Source organism: Nycticebus coucang, chromosome 1, assembly GCF_027406575.1.
Source record: "Nycticebus coucang isolate mNycCou1 chromosome 1, mNycCou1.pri, whole genome shotgun sequence".
NCBI classification, from domain to species: domain Eukaryota; kingdom Metazoa; phylum Chordata; class Mammalia; order Primates; family Lorisidae; genus Nycticebus; species Nycticebus coucang.
Window position 1 is genome coordinate 72,768,013 of NC_069780.1, and position 20,730 is coordinate 72,788,742.

The following is a 20,730-nucleotide window of genomic DNA, read 5'->3' on the forward strand; positions in this document are numbered from 1 at the left end:
TTCTTCTTTCTTCTATTTCCCATCCAAGCTACTATTTTTCAGAGTGTTACCTTATTTGTATGAAGTATAGCAGCATCAAAGTGGAACAATAGGGACATGCAGAAAAGCCTTCATGCTCTTTGAGACAAAGACAATATGCTTCAAGTAAGCACTGCACACACAAAATGAGCCCGCCATTTGCAAAGGTGATGGGGAGGATATTCGTACAGCAAAGCTTCCCCTGTCTAAAATTGCTTAATGTTTTGAGGAAAAAGATAAAATAGTCATGAACACAGGTAGAGCAGGTGGTATTGCTTCTTAATAAGAAACACAAGCACAAAGAAGTAGAGATTAAAAAGAAGTTCTCTGAAATTGCTTTGTGGTCGCCCTGCATCCTCCATGTAGACATACAGAGAAAACTCAGGGGGCATAAATAGCGAAGCAGAGGACTGAGACAAAATGCTGAGAGTTCAAAGGAAGAATAAGATGACATGAGAAGAGATGGCCATGAAAGGAGAGAGCAGCAGACCCCAGTTCACCAGCAAAGCCCCCTTCTCACTCCTGTTGCCTCGTCATCCTACACTGGCCTCCCTGAGGACTTTCTTTAGTTTAAAATGAGCAGTCACCTTGGTGTGTGCCATACCTTTTGGGGGCAAGACGCGATTGCAAGAGGGAGTTTACCTAACAAATGCAATCAGTGTAACCTGGCTTATTGTACCCTCAATGAATCCCCAACAATAAAAAAATAAAAAAAATTTTTTTAAATTTAAAATAAATAAATAAATAAAATGAGCAGTCAGTGGAATTGCTGCTTGTCTTCCCAGCCCTACCTTAAGTGACACGCACACCCTGGAAGTGAAAAGAGAAAGTAGCATGTGCTAAAAGCCCATGTGTCTAGGAAAACTTCAGACACTTCACTTACTGTATCTACCTTCAAAATAATTCTGAGGAACTAGGATTATCTTCTTCAATAATAACTAGAGGAACATGGAAGCTAATATTAGGCTCCTTCTCTGCTTTTTTTCCTGACATTTTCCTCTCCCTAATTAGTAAATAAGTTGACACACAGAGTTTTAATGACTGATCTTTCAATAGCCATTTGAGGAGCCGTAAAAATCAGAACTGGAGGTGAACCGAGAGCAGAAAAAATCAGTGCCAACTCCCTCATTTTAGAAACAAGGAAAGCAAAATCCAGAATGATTAAATAATTCACCTAGATTCACGAAGTTAATTAGAAACGGCAGTGCCAAAAAAGCATCTAAGTTTACCCAGTCCAATCCTTTTTATCACTGCTAGACTTCATCTCTAGCAGAATTGGGCTTCCTTTCCTGCCTGAAGACCACTCAGTACATGCCCTTAGTTAATATCCTCCACTCACCCACACACACTTCTCTACTCCATAAATAGTGTTGTGATTGGACCTATATAATAGTTCTTTTGTCTTCACAACTATCTCTTGCTAACTGTAAAAACCTTCTGTTCTTTTCAAAAGAAAAGAATTGCAATTCAGTGGGATTTTAAAAATTATCTAGTTTTAAAAAATAATAGTGAAATACTTTAAAATTATAATTAAAAGATAATACATGCACAAAGTAACCAACTCTAACAGTATAAAAGGGGAAAAAAGGTCTCTCCATCATTTTGTATCATCAATACCCCTCTCCAGAGGCCATCGCAGTTGAGATTTTGTGTATTTGATGGGTTTTAAATCCTCTCAACAGCACTTACATCTCTATTAATTTTTAATAAAATGAAAGAGAAAAGAAAATTAAACACTGAATACTGATATATCCTTTGCAATTCTTTTAGTTATTAAGGCTGTTTTTCTAATAAACTGGCAAAAGTTATTCCATGACATAAAAAATTAGAACTTCTATCAGTTTTGATGTAGAACTCTTGATTATGTTAAATTACTATATTTTTACCTGTAAAATACTGTAATAATCAACCTCACTTCAAATGACAAAGAATAAAAATAAAGGTAGTTTGATAATGGAATACAAAATAAAGTAAAAAGCCAAACCTCTAGGAAAAGAGTGTTTATATGAGAGACAGTTTCAGAAAATCATCTTAGGCTATTTTAGGCAGTAGTCAATGGATCACCACTCACATAATTGTTTTATATGTGTAGGACGTAAATAAAGATTATATGCTGAATCATATCATTCCACGATTGGTATATTTCTTTTTTGCCTGAAATAGCATCCTTTGTTACTAAACATTGACCCCATATTGAAGATTATGTGAGTTTCCCGGGGTTGTCAAAACAAAACACCACAAAGTAAGTGGCTTAAATAACTGAAATTTATGGTTTCACAGTTCTGGACACTGGAAGTTTGAAATCCGGGTGTCAGCAGGTTTTATTCCTTCTGACGGCTGTGAGGTAGAATCTGTTCCACACCTCTTTCCTAGCCTCTGGTAGCCTCAGGCATTCCTTGGTTTGCAAACAGCAGTCTCCCTGTGTCTTCACATCACCTTCCTTCTGTACACCAGGTCTGTTTCTGTGTCCAAATTCCCCCTTCCTCTAGGAGCACAGTCATATTGGATTAGGTCTCCCTCAATGACCTCATCTTCACTTAATCATTTGCAAAGGCCTTATTTTCAGATATGGTCACATTCATAGGTACTGAGGATTAAAATTTTAACATATTATAGGGGTTCACAATTCAACCCGGAACAAATATGACCGAAAAAGTTCTCTAAAATGAGAAAACAAAAGTACCACCAATGTGTCTAGTAGTAATCCTGTCTCAGAAGTGCAGTTACAAGAGCTGTCAGCACCAGCACTAGAGCAGAGGAGGCAAAGCAGGGGCAGCATTTGAGACACAGGGGGCTGGATGTAAGAAGGCTCACCCCACCCAGAAAAGAGATAACTAGGTAACACCCATAAAGGTAATGACCACATTGCTGAGCGTTCCTCTCCCACATACAGGGCTCGAGCTATGTAGAGTAGAATCACTAGGAAAGCCATCATAAGAAAAGGGGTTTGCTCCAGGAGCCAGAATATTTTCTGGTTTATACACACTTTGGCCTCATTTCCCTAGGCCAATGGGAATGGAATTCAGCTCAGGTGGTTGATTTTCAAGGTCCCCTTCAACTACTGAGGATCCACTGGAAGAGGGTCTGGTCAAAGATGGGGTCTGCTGATCTCACAGATGATGAATTCATGGGTATGGAGCATATGTAGAGAGATACAGAGGGGGAGTGAGGGGGAAGGAAACCAGATGGATGAAGGCAATGATGATGAAAAGTCATCATTAGTTTATTAGACAAACTTCTGGATGGATCTGTAGAGCACAGCAAGAAACTGTGCCCTAAACTACTAGTTATTTATGGCTGTCCTGAGGCCCAGATGTGTGGTCCTGATCAGTTCTGAAATGTGTTGCAAATAATCTTTTATAACAACAAACAATGTTTTTGGATGATTTACTTTTTAAAATATATGAGCTCAAACAATTAAGTTTTTGAACTCATCCTAGAAAAAGTGCTACATACCGCATTGCTGAATATCACTATGGTCACCTGTGAAGTATTTCCCTTGACCGTCTAATGACCATAGTGATATTCAGCAATGAGACATGTGCACTTTTTCCAGGACAAGTTCACAAACATAATTGTCAAACGTCATACAATGACAGCTCCAGTGGCCCTTCCAGAAAAAGAACTCCAGATTGCTTTGAAGGGTGAACTAGGTGCTGGCATAAGAGCAGAGTTTCCCAAGGAGAGTACCTGGAAGGTGACCATAGTAAAAAAGTGCCTGAGGTATAGCACTTTTTCTTGGATTATTTTGTGAACTTAATTGTCTGGCCTCCTATAATGTTTTGATTTGTCATTACCCATTGCTTTCTAGATGGGAGAGAAAGACTGTAGAACTATAGGTAGTACACAACCTTCAGTCTGTTTTACTTTGACCACATCTTGTAATTAGCAGTACTGTTTAGTTCTTCTGCCTTGCGGGTTGGAGTGGGAGGGCTTGTTTAAATCTCAGTCATCTCAGTCATTGCTAACAATCATATTTGCTGCTGTGAGAAAGAATGTTGGGAACCATCACCAACAGTACAACCTCAAGGCCGTGATGCTGGGGAAATTGGGGAGGGGGGCTGTAAAACACAAAGAAACAGAAGCGTATGGAAAGTGGGTGGTGAGCAGGATTAAGATGTTCAGGCTATTCCTTGGCTGGGTATATACTAGCATGGTTGAGGCCTCCGTGCATTTCTTCAGACAGAGCAATGCTATGGCACAGACACAGCCAGGGCACCAGGGTCTGTGTGCTCATAGTAGGGACGTGCAGGTAACAAGTCTATCTAAAGCTGTTCTTCAGCAATGGGAGCCTGTTTGGAGAATATCCACAGAGATTTGGAAGACTCTTCTAGTTGCAAGAATTATTGCCTAACATATGGTTCAAGTGGAACCAGCTGAGAGAAAGACTTTCAGGGTGGATTATCTTGGCAATAGTAGACCAGTCACACCTGATTTCAAGGTGGATTCTGTAAGGAAAGTGTTAAGTATCTTCCTTTGATTGAGTTTCTAAGATGTTTATATGTAATGTGCAATGTTGACAACCACACCACTATGTTCACTCTTTGATGACTTTGTCCTCATGGGAAGCTCTTCTTCTATACTGGGTTACTGAGTTAGCCTGAAGGGAGCCAACAAGACACTTGAATTCAGGAAATTAGGAGTTCAGGACTGAGTTGGAGAGCTCAAGATTTTAGTAGTGAGTCCAATTCCAAGAGTCCTGATCAGGTACTGACTCTCTGATCCAGACAGAAACACGGGAGACTGGGTTTAGTATCCAGTAGTAATAATCATGGTATCCTTAAATAGTTTAGTACCTTATTTTTAGTAGGCAAAACACAATTGTGAACTTTTTTTCTTTGAGACATAGTCTCATTATGTTGCCCTTAGTAGAGTGCTGTGGTGTCACAGCTCACAGCAACCTCAAACTCTTGGGCTTAAGTGATCCTCTGGCCTCAGCCTCCCATGTAGCTGTGACTACAGGCATCTGCCACAATGCCCGGCTATTTTTTTTTTTTTTTTGTAGTTGTCATTGTTGTTTAGCAGGCCCGGGCCGGGTTTGAACCCGCCAGCCTCGGTGTATGTGGCTGGCGCCGTAACCACTATGCTATTTGGGTGCTGAGCCAATTGTGAACTTTTGATGGAGGCATTCTACTTCAGCTAACTTTAAAAAGTTGTGTATTGTACTGTTATTTTTTTATCATAAATATGTTGCATGTCTACTCCAATGAGACAACAGAAACATGTAAAGAAAGATATAAAATTCATCTATTTTTTCTATATTAAACAAATACAAATGGAGTTTTTGGAAGACTAAGTTATATCAGCAAGATGAGGGATTTGGTGCCTCTAAAAATGTTAAAATGGAAGTTTTTAGGGAAGTACAAGATAATATATATCATATCCTGAAGGGAAGCTTTAGACCACTGTGTCAAATTTTGAAAGAAAGAAATAAGACATATTAACAGAACTGTTAAAATCTCTCCTTCACAATAAGGGCATGTAAGTGTTGGTAGTTGTATTAGTCAAGGTCGGATTTACTACTGTGGTAGTAAAGACCCTGAAATCCCAGGGGCTTAGACAAACTTTTTTTGCTCACATTAAGCCCACTGAGGGTGGGGTGACTCTCTGGGGCAGCTCCCCTCCAAATGGTCATTCAAAAACACAAAGTCTTTCTGTCTGGTGGTTTAATCATCTCAACATATGTCCTCCATGGCTGCCATGGCAAAAACACAGACAGCAGGGAGAACTCACATTTACTCCTCCATGCTTCAGCCTGGAAGTGACTGCTTATAACCTATTGGCCAGAAATAACATTTTTATAATGCAGGCCCAGAGCACTCAAATGGTGGCTATTCTCATTATAGTTACTAGAAAAGAGTTTGTCATATGTAATTACCACAGTTAATTAACTATTACCTTAGTGTAGGGCATTTCTATTGTATCCTTTTGTCACTATTATAAATAATGCACATATGTTGGTCATTAAGAAAGTTTTGAGATACACCAAAATCAAGAAATATAAAATGTGCACTGACAGAAACAACGGATGGCCTCGCAGCAACACTGATAAGCCAAGCAAGTTAAAGCTTGCACGGATGGGCTTGGTACTGTGCCTCACACCTGTAATCTTAGCACTGTGGGAGACTCAGGTAGGTGGATTGCTTGAGCTCAGGAGTTGGAGACCAGCCTGAGCAAGACACCTGAGACCCCATTTCTACTAAAAATAGAAAAACTAAACCTAGCTGGGCATTGTAGCAGGCTTCTGTAGGGAGGTTGATGCAAGAGGATAGCTTGAGCCCAAGACTTTGAGGTGGTTGTTGGTTATGATGCCAGGACACTTAACCCAGGGCTCAAAAAAAACAACAACCAAAAAACAAACAAACAAAAAACTTGCATGAATGAATCAGAAAAGACACTGTTGACTGTGTTTCTTGGAAGTGAAAATAATGGACCCTAACACAGTCTATCTCAAAACTTTCATAGCTACTCACATATAAAATGCATATACATATATACATGTTTATGTAAATCCTTATTTCCAAATATGATTATTTCTTAGAAGTGGAAATAGCAGGGGGAGGGACATGGACATGGTTTTTAAACTCTTAAGACCTATTTCCAAATTGTGTGCTAGAAATGTATGGTAAATGTATCATATCCCCAGCAATGGAAGTAACATGCTTAACTTACCAAGCCTTTCCAAGCATTCAATGCTATATTAAACAAATAAATAAACAACTTTGATTCCTCTACATGTGAATTTGGTTCATTCTGTATCTATCTTACCAGTACATTTACTCAGACTATTGTAATTATCAGAGAACTGACTTGCCTTTTCCATTAAAATGTAAGCTCCCGATCAAGACGCCATTACTATCTCTTTCAGCCAAGCATTCCCAGCACTTTCCCCAGTGCCTTGCATATGGGAGGAAGACAATAAATATTTGTCAAAAAATTATGGGTAAAAGGTAGTGTATCTTTAGTGCTTTAATTTCTGCTTTTCAGTATTAATATTCGCTTTTTCCCATGTTTCTTTCCCAGTTGGATTTTATTTGAATTGTCCTCTTAGTTCTTTTACTCATTTTTCTACTGGTATTATCAGTGTTTTTTCTCACCAATTTGTAAATGTCCTATGTATTATAATGATATCAATAAATAATCATGTTTGTTTCAAATATTGCCCAGTTTGTATTTATTTGAAATCTTTAACAAACATTTTTTGAAAGATACATGTCAAATCTGTCAATTTTTGTCTCTGACAGTGGGAATTCTATTCCCTTAGCCTCATGTTTCCATGAGGGGACTTCTTCTCCCCTTCCTTCTGCACTTTTCATTAAGGGAGGAGGCAGGACGTATCTAATTGGTGAAATTCTGAACTTGAATCTTCTCTGGACTTGGTTCTTGAGAGGTATGATCTCTGAATTCCATGATGAAGCTGGCAAGAGCAGGCTTTGAACCTGAGAAGAGTCTGCCACTACCCAGGTGGCTAAAATTAATTCTGGCCAAAAATAGAGAACTGGATTAGAACAGATGAGAATCTGTTCTCCAATCAGTCTTAACAATTTATGTTTATCGGCTGCTGCTGTTTCTTCTGAATTGGGTTTATACTGGGAGTAGAGAGAGAATGTAATTCCCTCTCAATAAACCCCATCATTTTCCTTTGTGCTTCTTCCAATTGTTTTTATGTTTCAAAGATCTTTTTCATTTAAGATTGAATAAATATTTATCCATATTTTCTACTTGTTTTTTCATTTATAAATAAAATTTAATTTTGAAATAAGATAAAGTAGTCAACATTACTGCAAAATTTTTGGTAAATATGGAAAACTGTAAAGAGAAAAATTAAAATTGTGCTTAAATTTTTTTTTTTTTTTTGAGACAGAGCCTCAAGCTCTCGCCCTGGGTAGAGTGCTGTGACGTCACAGCTCACAGCAACCTCCAACTGCCGGGCTTAGGCGATTCTCTTGCCTCAGCCTCCCAAGTAGCTACAGGTGCTGGCCACAACACCTGACTATTTTGGGGGTGTAGTTCTCATTGTTGTTTGGCGGGCCTGGGCTGGATTCGAACCTGCCAGCTCTGGTGTATGTGGCTGGCACCTTAGCCGCTTGAGCCACAGGAGCTGAGCCTGCTTAATTTTTATACTGTGTTTCTTCTACTTCCAAAATTAGTGACATGCATTTTTTGTAAACTTAACTTGGTTTAATGAGTTTAAGTATTTACCATTACTTTTATGTCAGGGTATCTATGCTTGAATTTTTAATTTTGTCTTATCCCTCGTTGGGCTCCAGAATGCAGAATACATGGAAAGCATACTCATAGTGTCCTATCTGAAGCTGCCGTGTCTAGGACTGTTTTCCTTGTGCTTCATACTTAGCTCTGTAGCATACTTTCAATCCTAACTTTACACATTTCACTCTCTTTCCTCTCCTTGCCATCTACATTTTAATGGAAGAGGCAAGTGAGCCCTCTGATAATTACAAACTCCACAGACTCTTACTTTTTTTGTCTGTGACATTTATTGTTGCAAAGGAAAAAAATTGAGTCCTGTCTAATATTAGCTCCTATGGAGGTGATCTGTGTTTTCCTTTTGGACACAGGTAGAAATTTGTCCTTATCTGAGTATTCAAAAAAGTCCCAAGTACTATTAATTTTGACTAGAGAATAAACAGCTGTTTTAATGTGTACACTGAGATTTGGGGGCTGTTGGAGAATCAAGAAAGCTTTCTTGAAACAATCTTTGATCATTGCCTTTATTTTAATTGTGCATTTTTTCTCAGGAACTTCCATGTTGTCATTTGCTCTCATTGTTTTCATTTCTGTCTTTTCCCTGAAATTTGGGACTGTTATTAAAATGTGTCCCCAGTATTACTAATTCAATTTTCCATTGTGTCAACTCCACTTTTTTTTTTACTTTTTCTATGCTGTATTTTAATTCTTCCAACACATTTTATCGAAAGCCTTTCCTATTTCATCTGGTGCTCATTCTCAAGTCATCCGATTCTATCTTCATGCATTTGTCTTCTATCCCTGCCTTTCTGAAGATACTAAGCATTTTTTTCTAGAGTTACCGTTTCTATAGGTTTGTTCTTTACCTTCAGGTTAGTCCTCTTTAAGTAAATGCTTCGTTTTTCCTTGATTTCCTCCAAGCAACCCTCCTGCCTCCGCCTCCTGAGTAGCTGAGACTATAGGTACCTGCCACAATGCCCAGCTAAGTTTTTCCATTTTTAGTAGAGATGGGGTCTCTTGCACATGCTGGTTTCTAACTCAAGCTCAAGGGAACCTCCTTCTCTGTCCTCCCAGAGTACTACGATTACAGGCATGAGCCACTGTGCTGGGCTCAACCTCCCCCCCCCCCCTTTCTTATATTGTAGACATGAAATCTCACTATCTTGCTCAGGCTGATCTCAAACTCCTGGCCTCAAGTAATCCTCCCATCTCAGCCTCCCACTTAGATTCCCAAAGTGCTGGAATTGCTGGTGTGAGCCACTGTGCCTGGCCTCTAAATCTTTCTTACAGTGGTCTCCCTTGCCTGTCACCAGTGAATATTCTGAGTACTCTGGGGTTGTCACCAGCTAATCATCCTCCTGGTCTCTCACAGAAAACACTCAAAGCTAATGGGTTCAAATGGAAGGGGCTGCAGATGGAGTAGGAGATAATACTTAGAAGTCATCCACTGAAACTGGAGGAGGAGGAACAGCATGAAAAGGTAGGCTGAAATGAAGGGCTACCTTGTCCACTACTGATCCTTCCAGTATAGCCTCTGCAAGGCTCCATGGAAACTGTCTAAGTAATTAGTGTTTAAGACCATCAATTTGATCAAAAGCAAGGCTAGTTCCTAAATCACTGGAGGAAGGGGGGAGGACAAACTGTTGGTGCTTCCCAACTATTGAATGCTGATGTGGTGGATATGCTGCTAGTTTGTGTGCCCCCCCGACCCCCACCAATAAGGCTGCAGCTTCAAGGTGTGGAACCCCCTGCCCCCTTCATGCCAGGGCAGGGCCAGGGCTGCACCCAAGCACTAATGCTGACCTTTCAGAACAGGATTGGAGTGGAGGCTCTGCCTCAACACCTTGCTATTACTCCCCAGCCTCAGATCATACCAGAGGAAGAGTTGGTTCTTCCCTAATTCACATCGTTTAAAATGTCCCCAATCTCCTGGCGTCTGACATCTGGCACTGCTGGACCTCTGTGTGCTGCTCTAGAATGAATGGGTACATCTCACAGGGTCTATGAGCTTACTCCAAAGTTCCACAGATGAGGTCTGAGTACCTCTTGCCCATCTGTCCTGTTTGCACAATAAAATCCTTATAAACAAGGTCACAATCTGAAAGAAGACACAGCCACTGATTTGCTCCAAATGTTTGCCAGTCCATGACTACTTGACTGCTTCATGCCTGCTACCCCAGCTCTAGGTCTGGTGAATGAGACTTCCAGCCCTTGAGCCGAGGAGAACCAGGGTACACCGTATACCAGGACCCCATTTTGGCAGCAGTAGGAACGTGATCCTGTTGGCTCTGGTTGACTCTGACCAGGGAGTTCTGGAGGAGGCTCTGGGTACACGGGTGCCAGTGGGCTAAACATCACTCCTGAGTGCAACCAAGTGCCCAGTCTCTGGGAGTATGACTTCTGCTTGTGTTCCTAATTTGCTCTACAGTTCCCGAACAGTGCTGGAACCCTGCCCTGGACTATAGCCTGCCTGTTTGGGCCCTGACAATCTGCCTGCTGCCATCTGCCACCCAATGTCCTATTTTAACCTGAATGGGGGCACCCCAGGAATCAGGATGCTGCCACCTGCCTCCATCTGCTTGTCCTGACCAATCAGATCAGATGTGCAGAAGCCATGCCCCTGGTCATCATTTCAGGGGGAAGCCTACAGCCAGGTGACCACACTCTGTTCTAGCCACACATTCATGATGCTGCCACTTCATTTTTCTATTAAAGATTCTACTTCAGATTACAAAAGCTTTACAGATAATTTTTTGCCATTGCTAAGTATGTCAAACATTCAAAGTCAATATCTAGAATTTTCATCAACATTGACTCAGATGCTTTATCCCTCAGGCAATAAAACATGGTCCAAGGGCCTCTGAACTGCTTAAGAGCAGAGAAAAATATTTTAGATCTGACAAAAAGTAGCTTCAAAACAAAATAACACACACAAATTTTAAAATAATTTCAAGAGAAAAAGTCTTCAGAATTCTTTATAGCTGGATGCAGTGGAGCACCCCTGTAGTTCCAGCTATTTGAGAGGCTACAGCAAGAGTGTCACTTGAGCATAGGAGTTTGAGACAAGCCTGGACAGCACAGTGAGAGCCCCATCTCTAAAATAATTTTCAAAAATTTTCATAGTTAAAAACTTCTATTTATTAAGAAATACAAGTGGTGTTTTATCATGGTATTGGGTGGAGCAATCTAAATGAGAGCAAGCCGCGTGCCTGAGAATGCTATTTGATGGCAGCCCCAGCCTGATCACATTTCCCAGACTCATCCTTGCTTGCAGTCACTGTGGGGCAGTTTAAAATGACAGGGGCAGCTGTGGTGCCAGGGGTGCTAACCATAGGGCTAGTGGGCACTCCAATATTTGTGGACTACATAAATGAATAAATTAATTAAACAATGTATAAATCCTCTAATAAAAATGAATTTTGAGATTTTTTAAAATCAGAAATGGAGGGAAATGAAGAGTTGTTTAATGGATACAGATTCCACTTTAGCAAGATATAAAAGTTTTGGAGATTGGTTTTTCGACAATATGAATGTACTTAACACTACTAAACCATAACCTTAGCAATGGTTATGATGATTAGAGTTTTATGTTACATATTTCGATTCCCATAGTAAAAAAATGTTTTTTAAATCGAACCAAATTTTAAAAGATCAAAAGTAAGACAAACAGAAAATGTTAGCATACACCTATGATAGCTCCGTAAGTCTCACTATAGCTGCTCTTCAATTTTCTTCAGTGTGGCCTTGATTTGTCCAGTCATATGCTCACATATTATTTATTATTTATTCTGTGACTCCTTATGGGGGGCAGCAATTGGCAGTCAAATTGTTTGATTTCACTTTGCAAATAGGCTAAAAGTTTTAACAAACAATTTCTCAAGTTAGAGCAAGTCTTATTCTTCAGTGCATAATTTTATAATCACCTATCATCTCCACACTGATAAATAACCACTGTTAACTTGTTGGTGTGGGGTATAAATGCAATTACATTTTACATCATGTTTTATATCTCATTTTTTTACTTGATGTATCATGAGCATTTTCTCAAATCAATACATATTTTGGGTTTCCTGTACAATTTAGAATAATACCCAAAGTCCTCACCTTGGCTTACAAGCCCCAAAGTGATCTAGCTCAAGCCTCCCTGTATAACTTCTTCCACTTCCCACCGTATTCCCTGAGCTCCAGCCACATGGGCCTTCTTGCTGGTCCCTGGGTATTACCTCAGGGCCTTTGCACTTACTGCATTCTCCTTCTGGAACCCATTTCTTCAGACTTTCACCAACTTCACTCCCTCATTTCATTCATGTCTCACCTTCTAGCAGGTGAGCACCTTGTACAAAGACATATCCACCATCTGTCCCCTTGCTCTGCTTTTTTGTTTATCACAGCACTTACCACTACCTAATGCTATGTTGTGTAGTGAGTCACTGCTGGGGTCTGCTTTTCCCAGAAGAATGTAAGTTCCCCAAGGACAGGGACTTTGTCTTGTTCACTGTTTTATTCCCTGGCATTAGGTTCTAAATCTGTATTTATTGAGTGAATGAATGAATTTTGCTCTAATCTGTATTTGATGATTGCACAGAACTCTGTTGCAGAGATGTTGTTTCATATGCTTATTTAAATATAATATATTTAATAGGCTAAGCTAATCCTCTGTTCTGGGATGCTACCAACTGCGCTGCAATGAAATACTTAAATATGTTCTCTTAAATACAGTACTTTTTAACTGTTTCTTCCAAGTTAAATGAAGTGTAGCAGCTTCCAGACCATGTCCCCTTTCTCTTTTCTCTCTACCACATAGTGTGAGTCACAGACAGATTTTATTACAGTAGAACCTCCATAGCCGACCACCTCCTTAAGTTGAGCTAATTTTCATAGACCAGACATGCACTACATGTATGTATCATCACAGGAGGCCTAGCTGCTTATGTTGAGCACCCTGTATGTTGACCAGTTTGTTGCAGCCCCGGGGGTGGTCACTGTACAGAGGTTCTACTGCACAGCATGCTCCTTGCCTTGCTCTGAATGCAGGGAAGCTCAAGTCCAAATCCAGAATGCTGATGTGTTCGTATTTTACCTCACCACTGTGATTTGCCAACACTGTTTAGAAATACACTTTCTACCTGGTGCACGTTGTCCCTGCTATCAGTTCCTCTCAGCACATTTTGCTTTAAGCCATTGTCTGTCACAGAATCCATTCCTATTTCTTTACTTGCCTAAAATCCATCCATCTTCAAAGTCCTTCAACCCACCCTCCTCCTGATTCCATCGTGCCCTCCTCGAATCTAGTCTGTGTGACCTTTTTCTGGCACTCACTGCATCTGTCACACAAGATAGCTCCTCACTGTATTTTGGTGGTTCCCAGAATGCTTTAGTTACAAGCACATTAACTGCAACTTCCTGAAGTGTAAAAACAATTTTTCTTTTTCAAAGTCCTATACTGTCCTAGCCACAAAATAATAATTATTTTTAAATTTAACTATTCACCAAAGTGATAACCTTTATGGAAAATAAGACAGTTTTTAAGGGAAGAAATACCAATATTCATGAAAAGACATTTTGATCATCCCTGTTTTCTTTGCATATTATCTGCAAACTATCTCGCCATAAAGAATTTTAAGTCTTAATTCTTATTTTCAGTCCTTGATCAACCACCATACAAAGAGCTACTCTGACAATTTTGTTGTTGTTCTAGGCTTTGGCTTGTCTTAAGATAACATTATTAAGTACATTTAAAAGAGCATTTCCTTCAGAGATTATTATAATTTCTCTGAATTGTACAGATGTGGGGGGAGGTTTATATTACATATAGGAAAATCACGATGTGTATCTTTCCTTTTTTCCAAACATGTTCCTACATGAAAAATCAAGATGAAATAAACAAAGAGGGCTGTCATGAAAGAAAAAAAAATTCAAGTCAGTGCAGCATGTGGCCTGAGGGATGTGTGTGGAGAGGTGGGGAGGAAGCTTTCTTTCCTTTAGGATGCTGCTGGGAACTTGGGGCTGAGTGCTCAGGCAAGAGCTTGGGCAAGTAATTCTGCAAGAAATATTCTGCAAGCAATACTGAAGCGGGGTCCACAAGTCACATGCTTTGGCTTTTATTTTTAATGTTTTCCATTATTCAATATACAAATATCCATTGTATACCATTAACAATTGGAGAATTAAAGTTAACCAGACAACACAAAATATGAAATACATAGAAATAATTCTACGTATTAGAATTTTTAAAGTTCAATATACAAATATCCATTGTATACCATTAACAATTGGAGAATTAAATTAACCAGACAACACAAAATATGAAATACATAGAAAAATTCTATGTATTAGAATTTTTAAAGTTCAATATACAAATATCCATTGTATACTATTAACAATTGGAGAATTAAAGTTAACCAGACAACACAAAATATGAAATACATAGAAATAATTCTTCAGAAATATATCCTATATATTTCTGATAGAGAAATTATATATATAGTAGAGAAATTATATATATATATGTACAGTATAAAACTGCAGATGCTGGCGTGGATGTGGAGGAAGGGAACATTTTTACACTGTTGGTGGGACTGCAAACTAATACAACCTTTTTGGAAGGAAGTATGGAAGAACTCTAACTAGACCTCCCATTTGATTCTGCAATTCCATTACTGGGCATCTACCCACAAGAAAAAAAAAATTCTTTTACCAAAGGACACCTGCACTAGACTGTTTATTGCAGCTCAATTTACAATTGCCAAAATGTGGAAGCAGCCTAAATGCCCACCAACCCAGGAATGGATTAACGAGCCATGGACTACTATTTAGCCCTTAAAAAAGATGGAGACTTTACATCTTTCATATTTACCTGGATGGAAGTGGAACACATTATTCTTAGTAAAGCATCACGAGAATGGAGAAACAAGAATCCTATGTACTCAATTCTGATATGAGGACAATTAATGACCTAGTACATGGTGGGGGGTGGGGTAGGGGAGAATAGAGAGAGGGAAGGAGGGTGGGGTTTGGGGGGGTAATGATGTGTGAAATACCTTTTAGGGGTAGGACACAATTATAAGAAGGACTTTACCTAACAAATGCAAACAATGTAACCTGGTTCAAAAAACTAAAAAAAAAAAGAAAAGGTTACTCACCCTATAAAATACTATATCACAGGACCCCTTCCATTTTAAGAAATTTACCAAGGACTCTGAGAAAATGGGAAGAAACAAAGCTTATTAACTTACTAACCAACTAATGTCACTGGGAAAATAATGAAAAAAAGATTCCAGAACGGGTAAATGATAGATATCCTGTTAGTTTATCACCCCTAGTCCATCCTTACTGTCCAGAGAACCAGATGTGGATTAAAGACTGGAGCCTGAGCCCACTGAATTATGGTGAAAAGCCTCCTACTTGGTGATCCTGTCCACACCAACAGCAGTGAAGGCGAATGGCATCCCTACTTGGATACGTCACTTAGTGTGAAACCAGCCAGTGATGGGGAGTGGACGGTCCCATAACACCCAGAGCATCCCTACCATCTTACCTTGAAAAAACAGACTACAGCCCTGCCCCAGTCACATACCAGGATCTGACTGGTCTACACACGGCAGAAGCTTGAGGATGAGCAGCAGCGGTGTGCGACCCATTACTGATTCTTTGCTTTGGACTTTTTTACCTCCCTTCTTTAATCTTAGGTGTAAGACATGATGAAGGTGTGAAAAATGTATCCAAAAGGTAACCCAAACTAGACAAACTGTCAAAATTGTGTTATTGATTTACTCATTATGAATAGACAGGAAAGCATGAGGGTACTTGCATATATAATAACACCCAATATCAGATATGTGTGCCCCGCAGGGGGCCAGCTGTTTGCTATAACCCCTCTGAAGTCCCAGAGAAAAATGAATTTGCTACGTGGTACACTGATATCTCTAGAAAGACAATAACTTGAATTATAACATAAGGAATGCCTAAACAAATAAAAAAGACATTAATAACAATTTTGCAATATATACAGACGTGTCTTTTTATATTTTCAATAATAACTAGAAGTTTTCCATGTAGAAACGCTTCGGCTTTTTGATCTCAATAATTCACATTATCATGCTGAAATCTCCTGTCTTCTCAACCCCCATGTGCTTTCTGGTTTCCTGATCTCAGAATCTCCCAAAGCTCACCCAGGACAGCCTGGGGAAAAGGCCCACTCACCATCTTCCTCGTAGAGAAGACCCATGTGCGCATGCGCCTCAGCTTCTTTCTTTCCACCGTCAATTTTGATGAGTTGAGCGACCTTAAAGCAGCGTTCATAGAAGTGGTTCCTTACCCACTTGTCTTCAGAATTATCAAAGCAACAGGCCAGAGTATACAAGTTTTTATAGACATCTTCAAAGTATCCTTCAAAGAAAGAAAAACATCATAAACTGCAGTGGAAAGATGTCTCATGGTACATCCTTTTGAATGGCAAACCAATATCATGATATTTGTCACATTTTCTAAAGAATGTGATTATTTAAAAAATCAAATCTAAATGAAAATTTTATCTATTTAACTATTAACACGATGACATTAATTAAAGAATGTGAAGATGAATAAAGCCACAAAAATCTGTCAGAAAACTTAGGTCATGTGAGAAATTGACACACTATTTGGGTGAAACAGGAAACTTCATATAAGACAGGGCAGGACAATTCCTATTAGCACCATGCTCAGTCAGCTCGGAAGAAAGGGGTATGGGAGCGTGTGGTATGATAGAGTACTTTTCTCATTGGACGTTTGAGAAGTATTCAGAGATTCCAGAAAAAGTAATGTTTCTTAACCATGGCAAAAGGGAATGTAAATGAAGAAGGGAGACAGGATATGAAAATACAAAGTGTTTTCACATGGAAGGGGAAAAAGTCATGGGGCCAATATAAGAAATGATGATTAGGATAACCCTATAAACTCCATAATTTCTCTCGCAATGTTTCTAGCCATATAAGTTTTTAGCAACATTAAAAAAGGGTAGATGTTTTTATTTTCCATGAGTATTTTTTTCTGCTGAAAATGCATAAATACTAGTCATCCTTTCACTCAGATTACGTATTACACATGTATTAGGTGCTCATATATATTTCTATATATGAAATGTATTCATAAATTGTCAATCAGTCTTTTAAACTCTACTGTAATAGTAATCTTGAACAAAAATGTGTGCTAATTAGCTGTGCCTCAGTCCTGTTAAACTTCATTTTTCTAATGGTGAATATGAACAAATCCATACTCTTTATGTCTTTTTTGCATTTATGCTGAAAGTACAGCTGCAAATATGTGGTACACGTCCAAGAATTGTTTAATAACTATCATTATCAGAATTCACTTATAATATAATAATTACTTGATACTGCCAGAAGAATCAATCCATATATTCATGAAAAGATTATTATTATTATTAAAAATATTTCTCACTAATATATCTATCAGGTTAAAATAAAAAGGCTCAGAGAAATGAAACAGGTTGAGTACAATATGGCTTTCAAGAACTGTAAATAAGTCACACCAACATTTCAAAAGAAATTTCTAAAACCTATGCCTTTACATATATTTCTTCATAATTCCATAAGAAATTATGATTTATCTCAAAATAAATTTTATACTTAGGAAACAAAGTAAAAACCAAAAAAGGTCACCCCACACTTGAAGGGACTGGGAATTCTGGTGAGGGGTTCTGCTTTTTAAGGGCACTACAGTAGGTTACAGCTTAGATGAAAAGGAGAAAGTAACCTGAGTTAATTGTTTAAAACAAGTACTTTCACCTCAGAAACTTCTTTGCTTTATCATTCCATTATGAACCAACCTCCTACCTAGTATGAAAAGAGCACTGACATTTGTTTTGTAATACTTTATATCCTTGATCATATATACTGATTAGAGACTTATTGCTTACAGAAGCCAATAAGTAAATCATTACATACCCTCAATTTTAATAAAAGCATATATAGTATTTTTTAAAAATATACAGTCCTGAAATAATTTTTCTATTTTCAGTAATTAGCTATAATATAAAAATATTCCTAATATTTCATGTAGGGTTATTTTTTAGGAAGGGGTTACATAAGCTAATAATATTCCATATTTAAACATTAATTGTCAGCTAAGCTTTTTCTACCAAAAAAATGGAGATTTTTTTCAGAATATTAAGTATAAAGAAATATACTCCAGTTTTGATCTTTGGACAATATGGCATGTACTGTTTACATTTTAAGCAGTCTTTCCTCCTTGCTTGTAGACCGCTTCCTTGATTTGTCAGTAGGACTGGAAGATGAAAATCAATTTTATTGTGAAATTTATTGTTACTTAGACCAGCATTCATTATGCTTCTTAAAAGGAAAATTTCATGCTGAAATAAATGTGAGAAATGTTTTTGCTAATATTTCTCTTTCAGTGAACTAAGAAATATATACTAGCATGTTAAAGGCTCTGATAAGTCCTGAAATAAATCGACCTGCTTAATTTCCATGTTAATTCACCTGCTTTATTTTCTCAAACTTATTTCCCCAGAAATTTATTTTTGTTTTGCTTTGCATAAAATCTATAAATACCTGTGAAACTTTTCTTGAGTAGAATATATTTATTGTATCTTATACAAATGTTACTACAAAAAAATTGTTGCTCAACCTTTGACAATAATTTAAAAGTCAGGTGTAAATAATGTTTGAATTATCTATTGATTTGGTTACCCATTACCATCATTGCCATCTCTTCTACAGCCCCATGGGCTTAAGGCTCTAATCATAATGTTACAGATGGCACAGCAATGATTTACAATAATGGGTAATATAAGAAATGTATCAGGAATAAACTTTAATAAATGAAAAATAATTAAATGTATCAGGAAACACTTTAATAAATGAAAAATAATCCAAAAAGAACTGACTGGCTTACTTTAAACACACTTTTGTTACAGAACAGCAAGTGATGTTTTGTAAAGTAATTTAAATAACTCTAGGTTACTGCTCTAGAGTAAGTCTCTAGAGTAAGTCTCTAGAGACAGGGCTGACCTGAGATGACTATCGTTAGTGCCATAGCTTTGATTAAATGAACTTCATTGTGACCCTAGAGTGATGGTCTTTCCAATGAGAAGCAATGAGGATGCTCAGAGAGATGCTATTTCAGGATAATTGTATCTAATACCATGATCATATGGGATCAAACCTTGAGACACTCTTAGGAGATTTCTGTATTTTAGACTTTCATGTACATACATGTTTAAGATTTAGGATTAATTCAAGTTACTAAGAGTGAATGTACATATCCCATTTTCTAGGACATTCCTAATTCAAATCACAAATTTTCCCCAATAAGTTCACATGTTAAACATGAAGAACAGTATTTAAATTTTTGATAAAAGACAATACAAAAGTTAATGTCCTTCAGCTGAAGAATTTCCAATAATATTTTTTGCAATAATTTTAATTCTCTATATTTCAACCAGGCAAAAGCCATGAGCATTTTGTAGGAAATAACCCTACAAAAGTGTTATTCTGAGCTATAGGTGAGTTTGTTCCATTTAACAAATGTGATTTTATTTATCATGAATATACGATAAATTACTCTGTGAAGAAAAATAACTTTTTTTTTTTATTAAATCATAACTGTATACAATGATATGATTATGGGGCATCATACACTCACTTCATAAACCATTTGACACATTTTTATCACAGTGGTTAACATAGCCTTTCCGGCGTTATCTCAGTTACTGTGCCAAAACATTTACATTCTACATTTACCAAGTTTCGCAAATACCCCTGTAATATGCACCACAGGTGTGATCCCACCGATTCCCCTCCCTCTACCCACCCACCCCCTTTCCCACTTCCCCCTATTGTTAAGTTGTAGCTGGGTTATAGCTTTCATGTGAGAGTCCCAAATTAGTTTCATAGTAGGGCTGTGTACATTGGGTATTTTTTCTTCCATTCTTGGGATACTTTACTAAGAAGAATATGTTCCAGCTCCATCCATGTAAACATGAAAGAGGTAAAGTCTCCATCTTTCTTTAAGGCTGCATAGTATTCCATGGTATACATATACCACAATTTATTAATCCATTCGTGGATCGATGGGCACTTGGGCTTTTTCCATGACTTAGCTATTATGAATTGGGCTGCAATAAACATTCTGGTACAAATATCTTTGTTATGTTGTGATTTTTGGTCTTCTGGGTATATGCCCAGCAGAGGAATTACAGGATTGAATGGCAGATCTATTTTTAGATCTCTGAGTGTTCTCCATATATCTTTCCAAAAGGAATGTATTAATTTGCATTCCCACCAGCAGTGCAGAAGTGTTCCCTTTTCTCCGCATCCACGCCAACATCTCTGGTCTTGAGATTTTGTGATATAGGCTAGTCTCATTGGAGTTAGATGATATCTCAAAGTAGTTTTGATTTGCATTTCTCTGATGATTAAAGATGATGAGCATTTTTTCATATGTCTGAAGGCCGTGCGCCTGTCTTCTTCAGAGAAGTTTCTC

At 38.1% G+C, this 20,730-nt stretch overlaps 1 protein-coding gene across 3 annotated transcripts in view; it reads right to left on the reverse strand.

Moving 5' to 3' along the window:
* The window catches only part of TTC29 (tetratricopeptide repeat domain 29), a 248,458-nt gene that overhangs the window by 177,537 nt on the left and 50,191 nt on the right, over nucleotides 1-20,730 (reverse strand). For all 3 annotated transcript variants that reach the window (XM_053595489.1, XM_053595498.1, XM_053595481.1), the window contains one exon: nucleotides 16,429-16,614. In XM_053595489.1, coding sequence (XP_053451464.1) covers nucleotides 16,429-16,614 — 186 coding nt within the window. The remainder of the gene's footprint in view (nucleotides 1-16,428; nucleotides 16,615-20,730) is intronic.